The sequence below is a fragment of the Chenopodium quinoa genome, unplaced genomic scaffold, assembly GCF_001683475.1.
Source record: "Chenopodium quinoa cultivar QQ74 unplaced genomic scaffold, ASM168347v1, whole genome shotgun sequence".
Lineage (NCBI taxonomy): Eukaryota > Viridiplantae > Streptophyta > Magnoliopsida > Caryophyllales > Amaranthaceae > Chenopodium > Chenopodium quinoa.
The window spans coordinates 3,377,043-3,400,205 of NW_018743920.1; the positions used below are offsets into that span (position 1 = coordinate 3,377,043).

At 36.3% G+C, this 23,163-nt stretch overlaps 3 protein-coding genes and 1 long non-coding RNA gene across 5 annotated transcripts in view; 2 read left to right on the forward strand and 2 right to left on the reverse strand.

The window, feature by feature from the left end:
• The window catches only part of LOC110687964 (E3 ubiquitin-protein ligase MARCH8-like), a 16,627-nt gene extending 15,449 nt beyond the window's left edge, over positions 1-1,178 (forward strand). Inside the window, exon 9 of the transcript XR_002504488.1 lies at positions 704-1,178. The gene's annotated coding sequence lies outside the window, so the exon portion shown is untranslated. The remainder of the gene's footprint in view (positions 1-703) is intronic.
• A 128-nt stretch (positions 1,179-1,306) lies between these two features.
• LOC110687962 (vacuolar protein-sorting-associated protein 11 homolog) lies at positions 1,307-7,603 on the reverse strand. 2 transcript variants are annotated; one of them, XM_021864619.1, is made up of 5 exons: positions 7,189-7,603; positions 4,997-5,176; positions 4,509-4,829; positions 2,663-4,411; positions 1,307-2,145 (listed from the first exon to the last, which is right to left on the reverse strand). In XM_021864619.1, exons 1-5 carry the CDS (start codon positions 7,408-7,410, stop codon positions 1,780-1,782), a joined length of 2,838 nt encoding a protein of 945 aa, XP_021720311.1. In that variant the 5' UTR covers positions 7,411-7,603; the 3' UTR covers positions 1,307-1,779. The 2 variants fall into 2 exon arrangements, with proteins under 2 accessions (XP_021720311.1, XP_021720310.1); XM_021864618.1 differs by having other exon boundaries at positions 1,307-2,148.
• Positions 7,604-15,834: 8,231 nt separating this feature from the next.
• Positions 15,835-18,665, reverse strand: LOC110687967. The gene is made up of 2 exons (XR_002504489.1): positions 16,427-18,665; positions 15,835-16,197 (listed from the first exon to the last, which is right to left on the reverse strand). It is a non-coding gene; the product is annotated as an uncharacterized LOC110687967 (long non-coding RNA).
• A 1,042-nt stretch (positions 18,666-19,707) lies between these two features.
• Positions 19,708-22,860, forward strand: LOC110687606. The gene is made up of 2 exons (XM_021864246.1): positions 19,708-20,769; positions 22,444-22,860. Exons 1-2 carry the CDS (start codon positions 20,564-20,566, stop codon positions 22,667-22,669), a joined length of 432 nt encoding a protein of 143 aa, XP_021719938.1. The 5' UTR covers positions 19,708-20,563; the 3' UTR covers positions 22,670-22,860.
• Positions 22,861-23,163: the final 303 nt, after the last annotated feature.

Here is a 23,163-nt window from a genome sequence, read left to right on the forward strand (position 1 = left end):
ATTAATTTCAGTTCCGTAAAAATAAGTTCAATTCAGCAAAAATAATTTCAATTTAGTAAAAATAATTTCAGTTCAGTAAAAATCAGTAAACAATAATTTAAGTTCAGTGAAAATAATTACAGTTAAGCAAAAATAAGGTGAAGTGAAATGAATATGGAAGAAAGTGCGGTAAATGTTTATTTCCTAAATGAATTCGTAGTACTCGTATGTTGTTATATTTGTAAAACTTTTAAAAAAAATGTTGTAAAAAGTACAATAATGGATAAAGATTGATTACAAAGTATGTTGTTTAGATGTGGGTTTTTTAAATTTTAATTTTATATACTTTAATCAATGTGTGATTAAAGATTTTATGTCAAGGTTGACTCTTGAACAATGGACACTATCATTAAGCAAATGAAACAGCGAATTTGAGACGAATGATGTACTTTTAAAAGTTATATATTGGTATGGATGAAATTGTCCAAACTTGTAGGTAGCATCTCATACAGTGTAAAAAGTTGCATGGTCTATGGTTGTGATTTTATGTTATTGTTTAATGTAAGTGTGGATTTGATAATGACTAGATTTGATTCTTATATTTGAGGATAGATTGGTTTATTATCTGTTAAAAAAGACCATTGGCATTGCAACTTGCAATACAGATAGACAATGATAGCATGTTGTAATTGTAACTTGGCAAATGGCAACAAATTGAATGCAGGCAGTAACTCAGCAAGGATTAAGGAGGAAAATTCACCACTTCAATGTGGCATGGGTCAAAAGAACCAGTACATACAGTTTCAGTTGATGCAGACCTTCCCATTAGATCCTTCAACCACTACACTTAAGATTTAAGATGTGGATTCTGTCTCGATAGAGCTTGCCAATCCTGATGCGGATGAGCTTCTGAATAAAAATTGCTGCAGAGAAGAGACATTGGTCCAAAGAGCGAATTTAGGGAGAGAAGGAGATAGAGCAAGAAAAGGAAAGAGTATACAGGAGCCAAAGCAATTGACAGTAGAAGGGTGCAATAGTAGCCTTAATGTGAAAGATCAATGCAATCGAGCAATTCTGAGTCAACAAACCTGTATCTCACTGATTCAAATCATCAAAGCAACAGGCTTTGCGAATTATTGTCATTTTACGAAAATGAAGCATCTATTCATCTAAAGGTGGAACAAAAGTATGAGATACAAAAACATTTTTCCACTGAAGCAGCAATTGGGAATCATCTATCATAATATTAGTGGTACGTAAAAAGCAAAAAATAATCAGGAAAATGAACAGAGTGAACAATATAATACAGAGTGAACAATATAATACATACAATGAACAGAGTGAACAATATAATACATACACTGAACAAGAAGCATCATCAGGGAATCAGATATTCCTTTTATGATTATATAAAATTCCTCAGTTTTCAGCCTCATCTACAGGAGAAAATTCTAAGATGGAGCTGCTACCTACCATTATTTCAAAACTTGCGCAAATATATAAGCATCTCAAATATCAAACAAAGTGTTCCCGAGTAGGATCCTTCACAAAACCAAACAATCATCGTGCAACTGGTGAGGAGCATCTTAAATAATGCAATTATAAATGCAGTAACTCCTAGATAATCTGGGTCAAGATGTTGGCAAACTAAGATAATCACAACTTTGGCCCCAGATCCAGCCTTGTTAGTTGTTACTGCCACACAGTCTATAACTCATCAATATAATCCGTAATCCACTGATACGGGGTAATTAGTTGGGAACATAAGAAACCTGGACAAATACTTAGATAATTAGACCCTCAAAAGCCACTGTCGGAAGAAGAATCTTCATTGGGTTTTGTCTTGCTGATTATTCCTTTTCCAAAATAATCAGCAATAACAGAGAATCCATCTTTGGAGTTCCTAACTTTCTGAAAGAAATGATCTTGGTCTTTTGAGTTCTGTTCCAAGCTTCTCTTCATTTCCAGCACAGACATGTACTCGGGAGCACACTCGGGACACTCCTTTTCATTGTCACCAAGGCAATGCAGATGATAAGAGTGCATACACATAAAATGGACTGCTGGAAGATCAAGAGTGTAAGTGCATTTAGTACACTTGCTGAGCTGAAAGATTCTTGCATTTGTCCTCAGATCCTCAATTTCTTTCCTCATTGCTGATGTGTCCTCCTGCAAAATCATAAATCCCACATTGTTCAAATTCTTCTTTCGTGGAACATCAATTACACGATATACTTCGTGTAACATCCGGAAAAAAAAATTAGCTTGCTTCAACAGTAGGGAAAAAATAAAAGAACTTCTGAGCATTTTATATCCTGAAGCAACCATGAACCAAGGACATCAATGTGTTTTTACCTAAAGAGATGCAATTTTGCAATGTTACTAAATATGTCATAGTCTGTTGAACAGGAGAGATACCATATATGACATAAATGCATCTTCATTACTATATCCACATACCACAGCTACATACTGATCAAAAAAGAAATTTCATCACTTAAAGCAGCTGTCTGAAATATTTTTATCTATACAAATCACACAATGCTACTTTCTTTGGCATAGATTACCAGAAAAGGCTACCCAAAAAAATAATTATGGTCATGTAACATCCACCATTAAAATTGGTAGGAAAGTACATAACTATTTGCATAAACACAAGGCTAGAAAACTGGCAAAAGCTTACCTGATACTTTTCAACGGCCAGCCTGTCCTCTTCAATCAGCTTCGACTCCTGTTCAAGTTTCCGAGCGATATAATCCTTAATTACAGATAGAGTGAGGCATGGATTCTGGGACAATGTTTGAAGTACAACAATAGGTGGTAAAATGTCATCCCTCTCAATATATTTCAAGACCTCTTTAACTTCTCTGGAGCAATCTTCTCCAAGTTCACCAAAGTATTTTAATACGTCAGCCCAAAGAGCGGGATCTCCACCCTTACCTGAATCTCCAAGCCTCTTACAGCATGCAATCAACCCCTCATGCTCATGGGCCTGCATGTAGCAAGCAATCACCTCCTTGTACAGTTTCATTTTCTCATATAGAAACAAAAGCCCTTCTCTAAATGCATTCATTTCACAGAGGATTATAGCAAGATCTACATCATAAAGCGGATTTTCCTGGTCAGATGGCCATGCACTTTTAAGCAACCGCAATCCTTTCTCACGTCTTATAGCACGACTTTTCTCATCGTCACTCAGTGATAGTTTCCCATTTGATGAAGGTTTTGACACTGCTCCAACTCCAGATGATATTGATTCCTTGTCACCAAGATCTCCATTGAAGCTATACTGTGACATCGAGGGGAAGGTCAAGTCATAGGATAAATATAATTCCAACAGGGTATTGTGAATTTCCACCTGTGCTGGTGTATCCTTCACTCTATCAGTGTATTTCTCAAGAAAATCCATTAAAGATCGTGGATGATGTACAAAGATATTGAGAAAATCAACAGGAGATGGCAACATGGATAAGGTACCCTTTTTGGCAGGTTTTCCATCCTCAGTACAGAGCTTCAGGAGTATAAGTATGGTCTCCCTTGGTTTGTGCTCTATAAGAATTTTTCCATATTCCTTAACTGTAAACCCAGCTTGGCTAGGATCAAGGCTTGAAATATACTGTAAGGCTTCATCATATCTACCAAGATCTTCCAGTAGAATCTTCAGGTACAACTCATGCCTACCTGCTTTTTTAGCAACATACATCGCATGTTCGTGATAATTAGCAGCACGACAGACTCGTATCACAGTCTCTACATCAAACTTATGCTCCCCACCATCCTCGCTTTTAATAAAATAATTCAGCTTATCAACATCTTTTAGCTTAGTGTAACAATTCAATAAGAGAGTAGTATGATCTTTTGACGCAAGCCCTTTTTCATGTAAATTTTCCAAGTAATTGGTTAGATTGTGGATCCTCTGAGCATCCAGGAATTTCTGTATCACAAAAGAAGGTTCAAGGTGACCAATAGTGTGGATGTACTGAGCCATAGCGTCATCATACTCCTGCTTGCTGTATAAGTGATCACCATATTTTCTAAGGACTTCTGCGGTTGCAGCAGCATCAGCTTGCTGAGTTTGAACAAGATTAATAGCTACAGAATAGAGATTCTTCTTAAAAAGCACATCTAACTTGCTTTCCATATCCTTCTCTCCCACACAAATGGCTGATTTATCAGCCATGATGAGAATTATGTTGCCCCATTCACAGAGCATGTGTGAGACTTCATTAACTGTAGCACTGTGTGCTATTAAATGGTTCTTCAGGTCATATATATTAAATGTATTCTTGGTACTTCTTTGATCTGCAATTACACACAAAAGATATCCACGGAACCATCCGAGGAATCTCTTGTCTCCTTCAAATGCCCAGCAAGGACCACGTCCATCATCTTCATAAAAATACACAGCTTCAGGTCGACCAATAATTAGCTCCTGATTACAGTTAAATTTTTGGCACAAGTCATTTATCAAATATTTATTATGCATGAGAATTACCTTTCAAATATCAAAGAAATTTAAAATAGCATACCGAGCGGTCACTCATTGCAACACTTTTTGTATTACACCCAATCTGATCCAAGGTTTGTCTTTTTGCTGGTTGATATTGGAGATTGAACAAGCTAATAGAAGATGGAGTCGCTGCAAATAGAAGAACGTCTGGACCATCACTTCTGAACCCAAGTCCTGTAATAGCAGCATGACCTGCTGAAGCATTTTCCACTCTAAGCGTAAAACGGGTAATTCGCTCACGAGCAATGTCCCCCTTGATGCAGTAGATGCTGCCATTGTCCAATCCAATGGCAATAAGTAAAATGGGTGGCGCTTCCTCTAGGACTAAGAAGGATGTAATCTGCATAAAAAGATGTGTAAGTATACCGACAGTCAAAGGCAGCAGCAGAATCAATTCAGCAATCAAGAAAATGAATATAAAATAGAGTTAACAGAAGTAACGGAAGCACCTACAGGAAGGAAGAAACGGAAAAAAAAAAAAAAAAAACAAAAGATAGAAGACATTACTTTTGCTTCAGGAAATTGGTTAGTAAATATACGTAATATTTGAACACAATCAGGAACTGATGTGCTGGTGCTTGTACCCTCCATTTGTGTTTTATCAAGGTCAAAAACTTTCAGGCACATAGCTGATGCTTGTGGAGAGATCTGTTCATCTTGGCCAATAGTAAGAAGGTAATTGCGTTGCTGTAAAACACAGAATGGATAAACATTAATTAGCATGAACCCTCAAAGGAAATCATCACCACCACTAATGGAGTAATAGTTACTGTTATTAGGTGGAATTAGCAACCCTAATTCATTTTGAAGGCAAATACACACAGAAAATGTATGCCACCTAGCCCTTCTACTGCCACTTTCTACTTTCTCAACAATTTCTCTCATAGTTATAAGGATGATGCTTCAACATTTATCTCTTTGAACCACCAAGGGTTGCATTATACTTAGTTAGGCATAACATGTTCATAAGGAGGAAGTCTCGAACATAGTATCACCCAGTATAATAGAAAAAAAGGGGGAAAAAAATTCATAACAATCTGTAAGTAGGTGACATAACAATTATCCACAGCCTGCACCAGGGTTGAGAACTGAAACGGAGGAGACCTATACTCAATGAATAATGTTACGAGAGGAAACAATGGGCAAAAGGCCAAAACCAATTAATAGCAACATGTCAATCCTTCCAGAGCTGACAAAAGATTTCAAAGGACAATCAAGGTACAAATATGTTACTGAGAGCAACTTCCTTAACTCTCTCTCTCTCTCTCTCTCTTTCTTTTTTTTTTCTTTTTTTTTTTTTGTGTATGTGTGTGTGTTGGGGGGGGGGGTGTCAAGTTTAACTACTCATTAGACCTCTAGAATTGAACAGAGACCAAGCATATATTTGAACTATTTTTTAACCTTCACTAAATCATATAACAAAGTTTCAACAGTCTGAGTACAATCAACTCACACAACAGTCCGCTACTTTCATATGAAAAGTATCAATCCTCTCAAAACAATTGGTTGAAGGCATGTTTTCATAATTCAGTTTTGGAAGTACTTTTGTAGCATAAAGTAAAACACTGGGCTTTCTATGACACCCAGATGAAACAAAGCCTTAAGCCATATGCCCATATTAATAGTAGCAATTAGCAAGACTTGGGCAAGTCATATAGTTTAGCTAAGCTTGAGAGCCAGTAGAACATTTACCAAGATAATTTCCAGATGAGATGCTCACATAGTTCTCAAATATACAGATACTTATACGTTATTATTTTCCTGGATTCCAGCAGCAAATAGCATGGTGGTGCCTGATGCACCTATAAAATTGCAATATCCATCCTAAAACTCTATAAGAATCTACTTGCAAATACTGGAAAACATACTTGTCTTTCATTAATCAAGCCTCGAAAGTGATTTCATAAGTTCTAGAAATTCACACTCATCCAGAGCAGATAAAGGGATTGAGCTCAACTCTAATTCTCCTCACTCGCCTCATGATCTAAATAAGACTTCAAGTTATGAAATTCTTGCTCAAATTTCTCAATCCCTTCCCCTGTCCTTTTGAAATTGAGCTCCTTAGGATCATGTTGGCAGTTTACACAAAGCAAACAAAATGCCTCACACAAAAATTTCAGGCCCCATTTCCATTATTATGCAAAATGCACATAGCCTTTTCTATAATTTTTTTTTTACTATAATACTAATCTGCCATTTTTTGTTCAACCCATTTTTGCCTAACCTCCAACAAATTTACCTAATTTCCAAGGCATAGCACTTCTTAATACTTAGAGAAATTCGTTAAGGTTACCATTGCTACCCAATTATCGAAGAGGCAGCTTCCCATTGCATTACTAACAACATGGAATCCACGGATTAATGTGAACCAAATAGACCAACCACATGTCACCATACATTTCAATAGTATCCAAACTCAAAATAAAAATCCCAAATCAAAGTCAACCCAAATTAATCAATTTCTAGACTATACTGAAGTAGAAATAGAATCCCACATCAAATTCAACCAAAATTCTAGGGCATTTCAATCCCAATTGCCAGAATCAGAATTCAATAGCTTCTAAACTTAAAAACAACAAGAAATAACAAGTCAATCACATATAAAATCCCAAATTTCTAATTAAAATCAAAGTCGAACAAAACCCCAGATCAAAATCATCCAAAATGAAGAAAGAAATAGAGAATTTGAAGAAAAAAACCTTGAGTTGTTGAAGAAAAAGGACGGAAGAAGAGTGAGCTTGGAAGGCATAATTGAACTTAAAACCTCGATCAAGAATACTAACATTCCCATCATCACATCCAATTGAAACTTTGCCTCTTCCACTTGAACAACACTTGATTTCCCCAGTAATTTCATCAGGTACCTTGAATTTTCCTCCGTATTTTTCTTCAAAGAACTCGAATTTCCTCCATTGATACATTTTTATTCGTCCGAATTAGAATGAAGATCAAATCATCATGGTTGTATATAGTAGTTAAAAAACGTTTGCTTTGAAAAATTTTGCCCACGAAAGAGAGAGAAAGAGAGAGCGTTTGTTTTGGAAAGATCTGGCACTAATCACTGGATTTGCTCTCCTGATGCTTTTTGATGGAAGCAGGTAACAAAGGTGTAAAATGAGGAATCACCGTTTTATCACTTTGATAAAACACACTGTATTTACTCACTCTCTCCTGTAAATCCATAATACATTACATAGTCAACATTGCACACATGTCAATACATCAATTTGACTTTATTTTTATATAATTAAATATTAATGAAAATTATTTTTAAAATTATATTATAAAACATTATATTAATACCTATCTAACAACATATTTTATGATAAAATATATTTTTATTATGTTAGTAAAAAATTATGGTCAAAGCTAATACATGAATAGTGAAAAAAGTCCAACGTCTTACGTATTTTGGGACGGACGGAGTAGTTTATAAAGGGGTAAAATCTTGTAAAATCAATTGTAAAAGTGTTTTACCCCAAAATCGCTATTTTCAATAGTGGTTTTGGTATAGAACAACTTAATAAGTAATTTTGGGATGATCAGCGATTTTGCCCATGAACAGTGTACAATTTATATATTTAGGAGAATTGTTTTGTAAGAAAACTATACAAAATGATTTTTTAAGGTGTAAAAGGGTGTGTTCTCCTCACCTTGTTGGATTTGAACTTATCTGAACTTAAATGAACTTTTTTGAGATTATCTGAACTTATTATACCTTGTTAAATTTAATAAACTTTATCGAACTTATTAGACCTTAATGAACTTATTATATCTTATTAGACCTTATTGAAACTTATTAGACCTTATTGAAACTTATTAGACCTTATTATTACACTTGATTATAACTTATAGTATCTTATTAACCCTTATTTAACTTATTGTAACTTATTAGCCCTTATTTAACTTATTAGACTTTATTTAACTTATTAGATCTTACTGAACTTATTAGAACTTAATAGACCTTATTAAAGTTATTGGACTTTATTATAACTCATATAAACTTATCTGAATTGATCTGAACTTATTAGACCTGAAACTTATTTTTATAAGGTAAGGATATATTTCTATGGTAAGGAATACTTTAATCTTGATGTTCAATTATATATCCACACAAATATGATTAATTGAGTGAGTTTGGGGAGTGTAAATACTATGGAGTAAAAAACCTACCAAGTAACTTGGGTGGAGTTAGTCTATTAGTAAGGGAACTCACTTGGTGACTTTGCATTGACCTGCAGGGTTGCAATGGCTTAATTTGTGAGAGGTGTCAATGAGCGTACCCTGGATTAACCTTTTGGTGTGTGTAGTGACCCTCAACGCCTTTTAGCAGTTGGGCCTAGTCATAGACAGTGGACTTCTTTAGGGATGCCCAAAAGGATCGGCATTTGGCTTTCCTAAATTGGACTAGTCGTATATTATATGAATTTGGACCTTTGGAGGCCTAATGAGGCAAGCTATTCAGATACCCATATATGTCTTTTGCAAAATTGCAGCTGCTCTATTCTTTTTGCTTAATTAGTGAATTGATATGTGTGCTATATTTAGAGGACATAGGAGATAGGGGGATGGTTGGGGGTTCGATCCTCACCCCCCCCTCCCATTCTGTGATAGGGTGGGGGACCCCCCCCCCATTCTGTGATAGGGTGGGGGACCCCCCCCGGTATCTTACCGTATAAAAAAAAAGAGTGTTGTATTTAATTTTGTGTGTGTGTATGTTTTTTTTTTCCACCCGGTTCACCCTTTGGGCTAATCCGTACTTGGGGATCAGTTTGGAGTAGTTAGGTTTCAATTCTCCCCCCAATTGTTGTTGTGGGGGATCAAACACGGGTCTTTCCTATCAAGTGCAGTCCCAATCACCATTGCACCAACAACCAATTGGTTGTATTTAATTGTGTTAATTATTTAAAATGGAGAAGTATAATAGAAATAATTCCTCAAACTTTATCATCGAAAACTATCAAATATATACAGAGTACAATGCCTTCAATGAGGCGTAACTTCAGGCTATAGAATAGGCAACTACCTATATACACTATAAAAGATAATAACAAAATATATGTTTACATATATATCTTAAAACACCCCCGCAGTCGAAGCGGGAGGTTGACGAACACTGATATTGTCCCTAAAATCTTCAAACAGGACACGCGGAAGACCCTTTGTAAAAATATCCACGATTTGATATCGGGACGGAACATGTAGAACTCGAACTTGTCCACGGGCAACTTTCTCTCGTACAAAATGAATATCCATCTCAATGATCTTAGTACGTTGATGTTGCACCGGATTACCCGATAAATAAGTTGCACTCGCATTGTCACAATAAACAATTGTAGCCTTTTTAATCGGACAATGTAGTTCCAAAAGCAAATTTCGTAACCAACACGACTCGGATACTACATTTGCTACTCCCCTATACTCGGTCTCGGCACTCGACCGTGATAGGGTAGGTTGTCTCTTAGATGACCAATAAATCAAATTATCTCCCAGAAATACTCCAGAGGTAGAACGCCTCGTATCCGGGCAACCTTCCCAATCAGCATCAGTGTAAGAGACAAGAGATGATTTGGAAGAGGAATAGAGATGGAGACCATGATCAAGCGTACCTTGAATATATCGGATTATCCGTTTGAGAGCTTGCATATGGTCAACTCTTGGATCATGCATATGTAAACACACTTGTTGAACAACATAAGATATATCCGGTCGGGTGAAAGTAAGATACTGTAGAGCCCCAACAAGGTTCCTATAGAGAGTGGGATCCTCAAAAGGAGTACTAGAAGTAGCACTAACCTTTTCTTTAGTGTCATCAGGAGTATGAGATGACTTGCACGATGACATGTCGCCCTGTCAATTATTTGTTTGGCATACTTACGCTGTAAAAGAAACATACCACCTTTATGTCTAGACACTACAATGACAAGAAAATAATTCCAAGGACCAAGATCTTTCATAGCAAATTATGAGCTAAGAAGACCCATTATAGACACTCGGAGACCATTAGAAGAGACAGTGTGTAATCCCCCGTATTTTAAAATATTTTATAAATGAAATTTTATTTTATTTATAATATTTATTTGTATTTTTCCAGAATTTAATTTTAAAAGTTTCAAATTATTAATTTGGTTCAAAAATTATTTTAAGCTAAATTATTTTATGAACCTATATCCTACAACCCATTATCATAAAAACAAAGCCTAACCCATTTGTTTATTTAATTGGCCCATTATTTTCATGAGACCCAATTCTACCCTACAATTCTCTCCTATAAATACCCCATGAATCCCCAAATTTTTCCCCCACACAAAAAGGTTAGTCTTATTTTCTTCCTCCTTTATTTCTTATTATTTTCATAAAGCTTATGTAATTGATTTTTGGGTTTTGATTTTTATTGCTTGAAATTAGTTTATTTAGTATCAAAATCATGTTTTTGATGTTTTAAACTAATAATTTCAGATTATAATTGTTGTTTTAATTTTCAGATTTTGTAATTTTAAACCTAGGTTTTAATTTAGTTAAATTGGGATTTTAGGGTTCTAATGATCAATTAATTTGGGGCTTTTGTTCCTATTGAATTTTTAATGATTAATTAAGCATAAAAACAAATTTTCAGTTTTCCGTAATCAACTTATGATCTCCGACCTTAATTTATTTTTAATCACGTTTAGATTCTAACTCGTCCAATTTTTACTAAAAAATAGTGTTTTTCGTGTGTAAACGACGTTTTAATCAAACCACACTACCTATGGTAATGATCACCACCCTCTCGTGGCCAAATTCAGCCTCTAAATATGATTTTTGGGCAGTTTTAGATTTTTAACGAAGGATTGATGTTATAAATAAATTTTCAGATTTATTAAAAATATAGATTTGGGGATTTAAAGCATTCTAAATCATGTTTCTTAGAGTTTTCAATACACTACATGACCATTATGATTAATGTATGTTAATAGTTTTTTTTTTAAGTATCAAGTTTGAAGTTCAAATTAAATTTCCAGATTTTTTGTAATCTAAATTTTATTGCTTTGGTATAAAAAATAATAGGATTTAATGTTTCTACATGTATATTTAAGCTATTATCCCATTATTACAAGTATGGGTTGTTAAATTTGCAAAGGATGCGTATAAACTATATTTTCAGATTTGGTTAGTAGCTAAAACATGCTATAATTTCATATATAAAGAGGTATTTTAAGTTTTTATGAAAGAAACATAAGTAACTATGCATAAGCTTTTAATTCTAGTAAAAGGGAAGGTTTCAAAGTGCTATTTAATTAAATTTTGGAGGTTTTAAAGTAAGTTAGTATTGCTGTAAATCATATTGTTTGGGTATTGATTGAACTATTGTTGTTTTGTTTAGGAGAGGACTTCGTAGAAGGTGATTTATAGTTTTAAAGTGGCCAACCAACTCGTGTACTCAAGGTACGTACAAGGATACGAAAACCTTGAATTTAGAAGCATGTTTAAGGACTTGGAAAACCTTAGAATCATGTTAGGAAACTTGTAGATTGATTGGAATTGTATGGTAGTAAGTTTGATTGGCGAATAATGTGATGATTGGTTTTGTTTCGTATATGAGAAATGCGTATTAATTTATCTTGTAAGTATTATTTATGCATTATTTATCTTGTAAGTATTATTTATGCATTAACATGCAAGATGAGCTTAGAGGCAAAGGTACGTGAATATGTGGAATGAATTATTGTATTACTCGTTCATGATTAAGGAAATGGAATGAGTAAAGGGAGATTTAAAGTCTTATAAGACGAGGTCGAGGATTTGAGGTGCCTTATGCACTTGAGGTGCTTATACACCGAGGTAGTTAAAGGACTCAATAATAAATATTGTTTGTCACTAATAAATCAAGACTTGAATTGGAAATTTGAATTGCTTGAGTGATTAATGTTTGATTGATTGTATTATTTTGCATTAGAGTCATCACTAAGTTTGAACTGGTAAATCACGTAAAGCGCAAGAAGGATGAGCAATAAAACTCTGGATTTGTGCACATCTAGAGTATTGACAAATAGGAGTTGAGGTTCACGGGGTATTAGCCGTGTACTTTTCAGAGGCCGTCTAATCTACGAGTCTCTTGTTTTCAAATACTTTTAAAATTATAAGGAGTTAGATGAGATCTCATACTAGCTATGGCCACGGAGTCGCACCCGTCTACCATTGGATGTTTATTAATGTTTCCGAAAGGAGGCATAGGGTTTTCTTTTATTAATGTTCCGAAATGGAGCATAGGGGGACAACCTGGTCTATTGCTTAATCCAATCAATGAATGAAATGAATTATCTATTATTAATTAGTGAAGTCTTAGTAATGTTAACAATTGAGTCATGTGTTCGAGTCATTGGTTATATTGTGTGTGTGCAGATTGATTTTTAGTAACATGCTAGGGCTCTTTGCTATATTTCGTAGCTTGTATGTACTCAGCGTTGCTGATTGTGTGCTTTTGTGTGTCTTTCTTGGTCATGGCCTTCGCCTTTCAATGACCCTGTAATGATCTAATTTTTACACTTGTAATATTGGGGAGCAGATTAATCACAGGTTTATACATAATCAGAACTTGCATCAAGGTGGTGGGATTTTGAGTGGAGTGTTGGATATTTCCACAGTATATTTCATTTCAAAAGTTTGGATTTAATTAAACTCTGGTTTGATTTATTTACTACTTTTATTGGGTTTTGAATAAGGGCCTTAATGGTTCCGACTTGTAAGACTAAATTTGGTTTTGATTTTTGGTTTTGAAACTCATTCATAATTGAGTTAGTTTTTCCACTGCTAAATTCTGAACTAGCCTAAACGTTTGAACACGTGGCGGTAGCACGTCAGTAATTCTCTTGCAAATTGTTAAAGGTATTTACAGGTTTTTAAAGAGAGAATTATTGGGGTGTTACACAGTGAGTATGATATCATCAACATATAATAAAATGTAAGCTACACCAGTCCCCTTGCGGTAAATAAACAAAGAATTATCACATTTGCTATTTGTGAAACCAAGAGAGTTAACAAAATCAGCAAATCTTTTATACCAAGCACAAGGAGCCTGCTTAAGACCATATAATGACTTACGTAAGAGACAAACATAATCCGGATGTTGACGATCCCGATAACCCAATGGTTGATGCATATACACTGTTTCTTATAGCTCACCATGAAGAAAAACATTTTTCACATCCAATTGATGAATTGGCCATGCTTTTGAAAGAGAAAGAGAAAGAACTGTACGAATCGTAGCCGGTTTCACCACCGGACTAAATATTTTGCCACAATCAATGCCAACCTGCTGAGTTTTTCCATCACCTACAAGACGGGCTTTATGCCTCTCAAAAACAACATTAGATTTTTCTTTATGAGCAAAAATCCACATATAACGAATAACATTAACATCAGGAGGACGGGGCACCAACTCCCACGTCTTATTCTTAATAAGAGCATCATATTCATCATCCATGGCCATTTTCCAATTCGGATCCCGAAGGGCCTCAGCTGCGTTATGAGGTAAGGGAGAACGAGAGACCGAAGCTTGCATGGCATATTTTTTATTTGGCTTATAAATTCCCATTTGACTTCGGGTGACCATGGTTAGTAGAATAAAAGTAGATTTGGGTTGGTGGGTTACTGATGCATGTACAGGTGTAGGATTTGGGCTTGGAGAGGTGGGTGGGTGGGTGTAACATCCCGACCCCAAATAAATTAGGGAGGGGCCTATTGTCACGAAATGCGCATCAAGGGCCAACAACTGTCCCCACAGACCAACACAAGTGCTTCCAGCGCATTTTGTCCTCACTCATGCGCACCCCGAGAAAACTTCCCAGGAGGTCACCCATCCCAAGACTACTCCCAGCCAAGCACGCTTAACTGTGAAATATCTTAGCATATGAGCTCCCTAAAAAAACAGATGCACCTTGTTGGTATGAGTAGTATATTAAATCCTTTTTAAAGGAATCATGAGGGGTATTACATACACCTCCACTTGAGAACGACAATGCCCTTGTTGTGCCTAATGACAACTTGGTAGCTAAAGTGTTACATCCAAACTGGATACGGCCATATGGCCCCAAAATTCTCCCCCGCTAGGCGACTGACATAGGATTAATTACCCACGATCAGTACGCGGTTGCAGGGTTGCTCTGATACCATTTGTAACACCCTAACCCCAAATAAATTAGGGAGGGGCCTATTATCACGAAATGTGCATCAAGGGCCAATAATTGTCCCCACAGACCAACACAAGTCCTTCCAACGCATTTTGTCCCATGCGCACCCCGAGAAAACTTCCCAGGAGGTCACCCATCCCAAGACTACTCCCAACCAAGCACGCTTAACTATGAAGTATCTTAGCATATGAGCTCCCTAAAAGGAAGACTCACCTTGTTGGTATGAGTAGCATATTAAATCCTTTTTAAAGCAATCATGAAGGGTATTATAGCGGGCTTTGTGGAGAAGTAGACATAGGAGATGGTGGGCTGCCAGAAGTAGTCTTAGGAGATGGGGTAGGACTACCTAGTTGTTCTAGGCCACCTATTTCAGTCCGGTCAGTTGGTGGAGTATGTGGGCTGACTGGGCTCAAAGGAGGAGGAGTATTATTGGTGGGATCTAGACCACCAATTGGAGTTTGGTCCACAATTTGTGACTGATTTTGCATATGGTGAAGAGTATACGGAGATATATTATCACACAGAAAATCATAGTCATTAGGAGAGGGGGTATGCAACTTTGCAAATGGGAAAACTTGCTCATCAAAAATCACATGACGACAAACAATAATTTTATTTGATGATAAATCATAACACTTGTAGCCACGGTGATTAGAAGGAAAGCCCAAAAATACACATGGAGTAGATCGAGGTTGCAAGTTGTTGATAGTGGTTGATGGATTCAAGGGATAACACAAGCAACCAAATACCCTAATGTGAGAATATGAGGGAACCCTTTGGTATAGGATTTGTAGAGGAGATTGATTTCCCAAAAGTTTGCTCGGAAGAATATTAAGAAGATATGTAGCCATTTGTAAAGCATAATGCCAAAAAGACGGAGGAAGAGAAGCATGAGCAAGGAGAGTACAAGTGATATTATTTATAGATCGAATTTATCTTTCGGCTTTACCATTTTGAGGTGATGTATGGGGACAAGAAAGACGGAAGGACATGCCATTAGCTTTACAAAAATCCCAAAACGGACCATTGTCAAATTCCCTCCCATTGTCACATTGCACATTTTTGATATTGCGTTCAAATTGAGTGAGTATGTGGGATTTAAATATTAAGAATTTCTCACACATCCGATTTTCTAGCCAACGGAAAAGTCCACAAATAATTAGAATGATCATCGAATAACAAAACATAATATCGATGTCCCATACAACTCAAAATAGGTGATGTCCAAAGGTCACTATGAATAATATCAAATGGCATACAAGTACTAGAACTAGAAGAAACAAACGGCAACTTAATATGTTTTCCGAAAACACAAGATTGACAAATACTAGAACTAGAAGAACGATTACAATCAATGCTTTTATTAAGCCTAAGAGCATCTAAGATAGAAGCATCCGGATGACCCAAACGATCATGCTAAAGTGTAGGAGAGATGGCTGCAAAGGTAGAGTGGAGAGCTTGACTGTTGAGAGAAGTAGTAAGAGGATAAAGGTCACCCCGGCTATCACACCTCATTATTGGCATCCCCGTCTAAAAATCCTTCACAGTAAACCCAAAATGATCAAATTCAACAGTCATATTGTTATCTTTAGTGAATTTTTTGATTGAAATAAGATTTTAATAATTTTGGGAGCATGAAGAACATTATTTAGGGATAAGGGAGGATTAGGGGACGGTAAACAAGTATGACCATAACCATGAATCGAAACTGAATGACCATTTCCTACAATGATACCACTATTATGATTGCTCTAAGACAAGAAATTACCATTTGATGATGTCATATGAGACGTAGCTCCGGTGTCCATATACCATGAGGGATCGGGTGGATTGAGGGACATGGTATGCATTGCCGCTTCGATATTTGTAGGACACTAGGAAGCGGACTGATTTGGATCGGATTCGCCAAAAATGCTTGTTGAGGACGTGGCCCAAGAATTCCAACTTGTTGTTGCTGTTTAGGGGTTGCTGCACCACGAGCCCATCCTTGGGTTGGATAAGGGCAAGGTGGAATAGCTCAAGGAGACATCCAAGCCCAAGGTGGGAAATTACCTCAAGGAGTTGAATCTCCCCACTGTTGCCCGTACTGCTGTCCTGCCTGCTGCTGTTTTTGGCCGCCATTACCACGGCCCTACTTCTGGCCACGGAGCCCGACGACCCCCACTGGATTTCTTGTCGTTATTATTCTTCCGGTTGCCGGAATTTTTCACACAGCCTTGTGATTGATCCGAGTGAGCAGAGTGAGAAAACTCATCATCAAATTCTGAATTCGAGGTGGCTACCATAGCGGACTCCGAACCAGTGGCAGCCTCCTTTGCCAATCCAGCTTCCTCAAGTATGAGCATTGAACGAGCCTGATAAAATGGTGGCAAAGGATCACTCTGCCGGATCAATGTTCCCACACCCCTATAGGCTCGAGTAAGGCCGGAAACAAGTTGAATCACAAATAGACCTATTCAATGGGCCGGGTCAGGGCTGGGCCGGGCTTTATATGAATGGCCGGGCCAGACTAGGTCAAGCCTAATAAAAAATGGGTCGAGCGTGTCCATGGGCTATTAAGCCCAGCCCGGCCTGGCCCATTCAAAATGTATAAACAAACTACAACAACCATGAAGTAAAAACAATATAAGAGAATTATAAAGGGCTTTTAAGGGGCCTTACAAAGGGCCTTAGCCAACAAGTTAAAAGTAGAGAACTGAGCAATGTTCTTGACATAAATTTGTTACAATCAAGTAACTAAGCAATGTTCTTGACATAAATTAGACACTTAAAACTTATGAAACTCGAAGCTGCTCTGCATAGATTATAATTAAGTTGTGCTGCTAAATTATTCCCCAAAAGATTAGTGTCAAAAGTGGTTTAATTTCGAAATAATTTAAAAGTTGTTGTATTTCTAGAAGATAGCTGAAAAGTTATAATATTCATGACAATTTTTTGAAATATAAAACCAAAAAAAGAATGGATAAATTAACCCCAAAAAAAAAAAAAAAAAATCCAAGATATTTCTGGTGTGTGTCCTCTTAACAAAGCGTAATATCAACGGTAGACTTGCATTTTTACACGGTGGAAGTAATAACTACACAAATTCATACCTCTTCATCATCAATGGCGCTATCTACCTTCACCTTCAAACTCACCCCGCCTCTTCCTCTCCGCCGTAGCAAACCTCTTCCAAACCCTCGAATGTTCTCTCTCCTCTCTACGCCATGCCCAACCCTTTGCCTTCCTCCTCCTTCCCGGAATTTCCTCCGGCATCGGCGATTTCTTCCCGTCAATGCAGCGGCGGCGTCAGTGAACGGAATTCCTGTTGCTACTAATCCAGAGAATCAAGGAGTTGAAGAAAACATTGATTTAGGAGAGAGAATTCGAAAGATTTTCAAAACTTTGCTGGCGATTTTTCCCGGAGGCAAATGGTAGAAGTTCAGTCTGCTCGAATAATTTTTTTTTTTTGCTTCATAATTTGGGGGAAATTGGGAATTTTTATTTTTAAAGTATCATAATTTGATGTTAGGAAGTTTTAGAAACTGAAAAAATTAGGATAAAAAAAGCCTCATAAGATTTACCCAATTTCAGCCGTTTTTAACTTAGACCCAACCCTTTAAAAGTCCATTATTTAATAATCCTTTAAAAGTGGCCCCATTTAAATATTGGATGGGTAAAACCCTTTTATAAAAGGGCTGGATCAGGGCTTTAAATGGGCCCCTAATCCATTGAACAGGTCTAATCACAAGACGACTTTCCAATACCGGAGCACCTACATTCTTCAATTGATCAGAAATTGTCTTGAGAAGATGAAGAAGAAAAGAAGAAGAAAGAAAGCAGAAGAGATGGACTGTTAGGGCGCTTGCGGAAGAGAAGAAGGATCGTGAGAATGTCCTAAAAATCTGATACCATAATAGAAATAATTCCTCAAACTTTATCATTGAAAACTGTCAAATATATACAGAGTACAATGCCTTCAATTAGGCGTAACTTCAGGCTATAGAATAGGCAACTATATATACACTATAAAAGATAATAACAAAATATATATTTACCTATATATCTTAACAAAGTAAAATCAAAGAAATACAAGTAGATTTGTGTAATATGTTGGTTTGGTTTTTTTTTTTTTTAAGAAGCTTATATAAAAGGTACATAAAATTTTACATGACTATATTTAATACGAAGTATCTGATATGGAAAACATATTAAACTACAAAGATCAATTAGTACTTGATCTAGTAATAAGATTATCTTTTCATAATTAAGAGGTAGTGAGATCATTATCATTAGAGGTAACTTAGGATTTAGGAATGGTATTTCCCTACCCACCCCACTACCAATAAGTTTATTCGTGTATCTGAGCCGCATTAACTAGTGAGAGACTTTGATTCAATAAGACACTTTTTACCAATATAAAAAACGGAATTTTCACTATATACCACCGAGTTTTAACTTAATTCACCATATACCACCAAAAACTTTCTAATATATCATGTACCACTGAGTTTAACATAAATGTCACAACATGCCCTTAATGACTAACGCCGTTAACTCCGTTAGAAATTAAGGTTAATTGTGCCACGTGGCTGTCACTTATGGGCTCTTATTAATATTATTTAATTAATTACTTAAATAAAGAATTAAAAAACTGAATAAATAAATAAATAAATAAATAAACCACCACCAACCTAGCCACCGCTGCCCCCCAGCCCAGCCCTGGCCGACGCCTAGGTGGTAGGCGTCCATCACCCTTCCCCCACCAGCGACAACCCCCGCCCCTAACCCTCTCTTTTCCCCTTGATCCTTTCCCCAATTTCCACAACCCCTCCACCAGTTTACCTCCCAACCACCCTCTCACCTACAAGCAGCGCTTTCCCCACCTCGATGACCGGCCATACCGGCTCTCCATCGCCGGCCGGCCTACCCCCTACCTATAATCCTTACCTCGACCCTCTGCCTTCCCCCATCGTGCCACCGGTCAAACCCTAATCCACGAAATCACTCCCTAGCTCCAACAAAAGACCCAATTTTTTGTACTTTTCACTCCTCTAACCTGGTCGATTCTTCTCGTGGGTGGGTTTTGGTGTGGTTGAAAGGGTTTCGGGGGTTGTAGGTAGATTTTTGGGAGTGGTGGTTGGTTTTATAGGTTGTGGGTGGTTTTCAATTGTTGTGGTGGGGGTTGTGGATGGATTTTCAGGAGTGGTGGTGGTTTTCAAGGGTCGTGGCTAGGGTGAGGGGCGGCGCCGGCGTAGGGGAAGGGGAGTTTGGGCACCGACGGTAGGTTGGAAGGCAAGCTGGGGGCGGGGAGGATGGCTGACTGGCTGGGCTTGGGGTGGTGGGATTTTTTTTTTTAGTTTTTTTAAATATTTTTTTTAAATAATTAATTAATTTAAAATAAGAACCACTTAAATGCTGTCACATGTCACAGTTAACGTTAATAACTAACAGAACTAACAGAAAATGACATGTTGTGACATTTATGTTAAACTCAGTGATACATGGTGAATTAGAAAGTTTTTGGTGATATACGGTGTATTAAATTAAAACTCAGCGCTATATGGTGAAAAAACTATAAAAAAAATACAAGAAAAGTAGTGAAAAAGACGAAAAATACTACTCGTTCGTACATCAATCGATGGAATGTGGAGAAGAAGCCACGTTACATTTGATCAAATCTATATGCATGAAAACACGTCACCTTTAAGGAAAGTTCATTCCACGTGTCAGTGTAATTAGTAGCAACAAAAATAAAAAAGCTTTATTTAAAATTATCCTAAACACTAATCCATCACGATCTAGCTCATCATAATCAATTGAGCTGATAATAAAATACCAAACAAAAGAGTATGTTAAATTCATACGAGTAATAATTTACTTGTATTAAATTATGTTTGTTGTTCTTGTAATCAAATTAGGATAAATGGCTAAAGTTTCAACTTGGAGAATAATTGTAATAGCAATGGTACTATGTTTCGTATTATATTATCTCACTAATTCTCCATTACAAGAAAAATTAGGACAGTTGCATTGTTTTACTAGTCGAGGATGCCATTACTGGAACAAGTTCAACCTGCCGCCTATTCCGGAACGATTCTACCTCTTTTGGCCTTCTTCTCAGCATATCGAGTAAGTCCCTTACTTTGCATCATATCGTCTTTTTTGATTTATATATCGTAGATGAAAATTTAATCTCAAGTTTTGAGTACCACGATTACTATTCTTAGACTTTAAATTAAGTTGTACGGTTGTGCCGATTAAGTGCTTGTTTAGTTAGTCAAATGAAATTACCAATATGCATATACTACGGAGTATGAAGTTGTTTTTTCACGTGTATTTGTAATAAATCAAACAACTTTTGTGTGCGGCTGATCACACCGTGTGGCCAGCTGACACACAGAGCCATTCCAATCATTACGGAGCCCATTATGGATCTCCTGTGCAATTAAGATATGATTAGACCTTCCTTTTAAATCATCATGTCAAAATGAAAATATTAAACACAGATAAAATGCTTAATTTTATAAAAAATATTATTTGATGTAGGAGATTCACGACATAATATGATATTTAAATGCAATTTGATCCGATGTCTTATGAATACAAATTTCTTTCCAAGATAAATTTTAATATTAGTTGAGTGTACACAATTAAGTTTTTTTCCCAAATTTTTATTTGTGACACTTCTAGATTGATACAAAATATTTGTCAAATACAAAAATCAAATATATACTTTTTTTTTGAGGAAAAAATCAAATATATATATATATACTACCAATGAGCATATTAAAAATTGTCTATGTAAAAGAAAAAATAAATGCCAAAAAATAAAAAAGACCTCTCCAGCAACAAAACACAAGCGCATAACCTGGCCATTGAGCTAAACAACCTCATGTATTATTAAAGCACACTACAAAGTATATAACCATTTCAACTAATATGGGCCTCAAGCCCTGTGTCGGCTGCACATGGTAAGGGCCGGCCATGCCGACATACACCGAGGAACCCTTATCGACGAGTAACCCCTGACCGACCGAGTAACCCGTAACCGACTTAGTAATCCCTGACCGAGTGAGTAACTCGTAACTGACTTAGTAACCCCTAACCGAGTGAGTAACCCCCGATCAAGTAACCCCTGAGCAAGTGAATAATCCCTGACCGACTTAATAACCCCTGAGCGAGTGAGTAACCCATGACCGACTTAGTAGCCCCTGAGCGAGTAAGTAACCTATAAAAGTTTGTGTAAATCAAAATAAAGTATAGTATTATTACGCATTGATAGTGAACATATATCAGTTTGTTACTATCGTTTGATTTGGTATTTTTCTATAATTAATCTCTTAATTTAAGTATTCGTTCTAACAATTGCAACAATTTTTTGGTGAAATTTTGCCAAATAAATGACGCTACTAGCCCACTAACAGCATCATGCCATGTAAAATTAAAAGTTACTATGCATACTCTCTTTGATAGCGTAGCTAATTTGTATCACTTGTCAACCAAACTAAATTTTCATTCAACCTCAATGTAAGCACATGACAAACAAAATGATAATAATGGTTAGCTTATGACGAAGAGGTTTGTAAAAGTATAAGCCCATTATGATGAAGGAGAGTCTGACTACATATAAACCTAACAAGAATCTGTTTTAAATCGATTAATGATAGGAGTAGCCTACTACCTTATATATTGGTCATCCTCTCTTCTTTTATAATGACAATGTATTTTAACTTACATCAGGTTATTTTCTTAATGGTTCGTTATTACCTAATTTATTTATTCACAATTTTGTTTGGTGTTTAGGAGAGACGGTGATCTAGGGCTCCCTATTGTTGAAGCCAATATAGCAGATGAAAGGGAAAAGAGCAAGGTAATAGAAGCAGCTGAGGAGAGTTTAGAGAAAACAAAAATGATGATGGAGGATTCTGCAAAAACCGCGGCGGAGATGGTTGGCGAGGCGGTGCACAAGACTGCGGACATCATGAAGGAGACCTTCTCTCATCACCATCATCATCAGGATGAGCTTTAATTCAAACCATAATTTGAACCATTTTTTAAATTTTTTATTATGTTATAGTAATATAGTATGCCTTTTTGAGAAATATATTACATGGACTATAGAGTTTGTTTTATATTATAGGATGCATGCTTAGAGTGCTAATCAAATTAAATGTACTTGTATGTGTTCGCTTGCAAGCAACTTGAAGCCTTGAACTTGGTTTATTAGGTCTCTACTCGATAAACTCAGTGTTCTTTCATTAAGAAAATTTAAATTATGTACACCATATTAAATTAATGCCATATAAACATATTATTTTATGTGATTAATTCCATATGGGACTAACATTATGAAACGGAGAGAGTACTAATTTTGGCAACTTCATGGCAAGATGTAACGGCCGATGTTATTGGCCCATGGGCCAAATGTGAATCTTTAATTAAAAAGCATCAAATTCAAATGGAAGACATCCTTAACAGATCATATATGTTAGGTTTGAAACATTCAAAGTACAAACTAATAAT

Excerpts from the sequence above, each read along its gene's own strand:
- LOC110687962 (XM_021864618.1), bottom strand. The coding sequence starts at position 7,410 with ATGTATCAATGGAGGAAATTCGAGTTCTTTGAAGAAAAATACGGAGGA. Across the intron at positions 4,412-4,508 it reads TTGCAATGAGTGACCGCTCG|GAGCTAATTATTGGTCGACC; the intron begins GTATGCTATTTT and ends AACTGTAATCAG. Across the intron at positions 2,149-2,662 it reads TGGCCGTTGAAAAGTATCAG|GAGGACACATCAGCAATGAG; the intron begins GTAAGCTTTTGC and ends ATGATTTTGCAG.
- LOC110687606 (XM_021864246.1), top strand. The coding sequence starts at position 20,564 with ATGGCTAAAGTTTCAACTTGGAGAATAATTGTAATAGCAATGGTACTA. Across the intron at positions 20,770-22,443 it reads CCTTCTTCTCAGCATATCGA|GAGAGACGGTGATCTAGGGC; the intron begins GTAAGTCCCTTA and ends TTTGGTGTTTAG.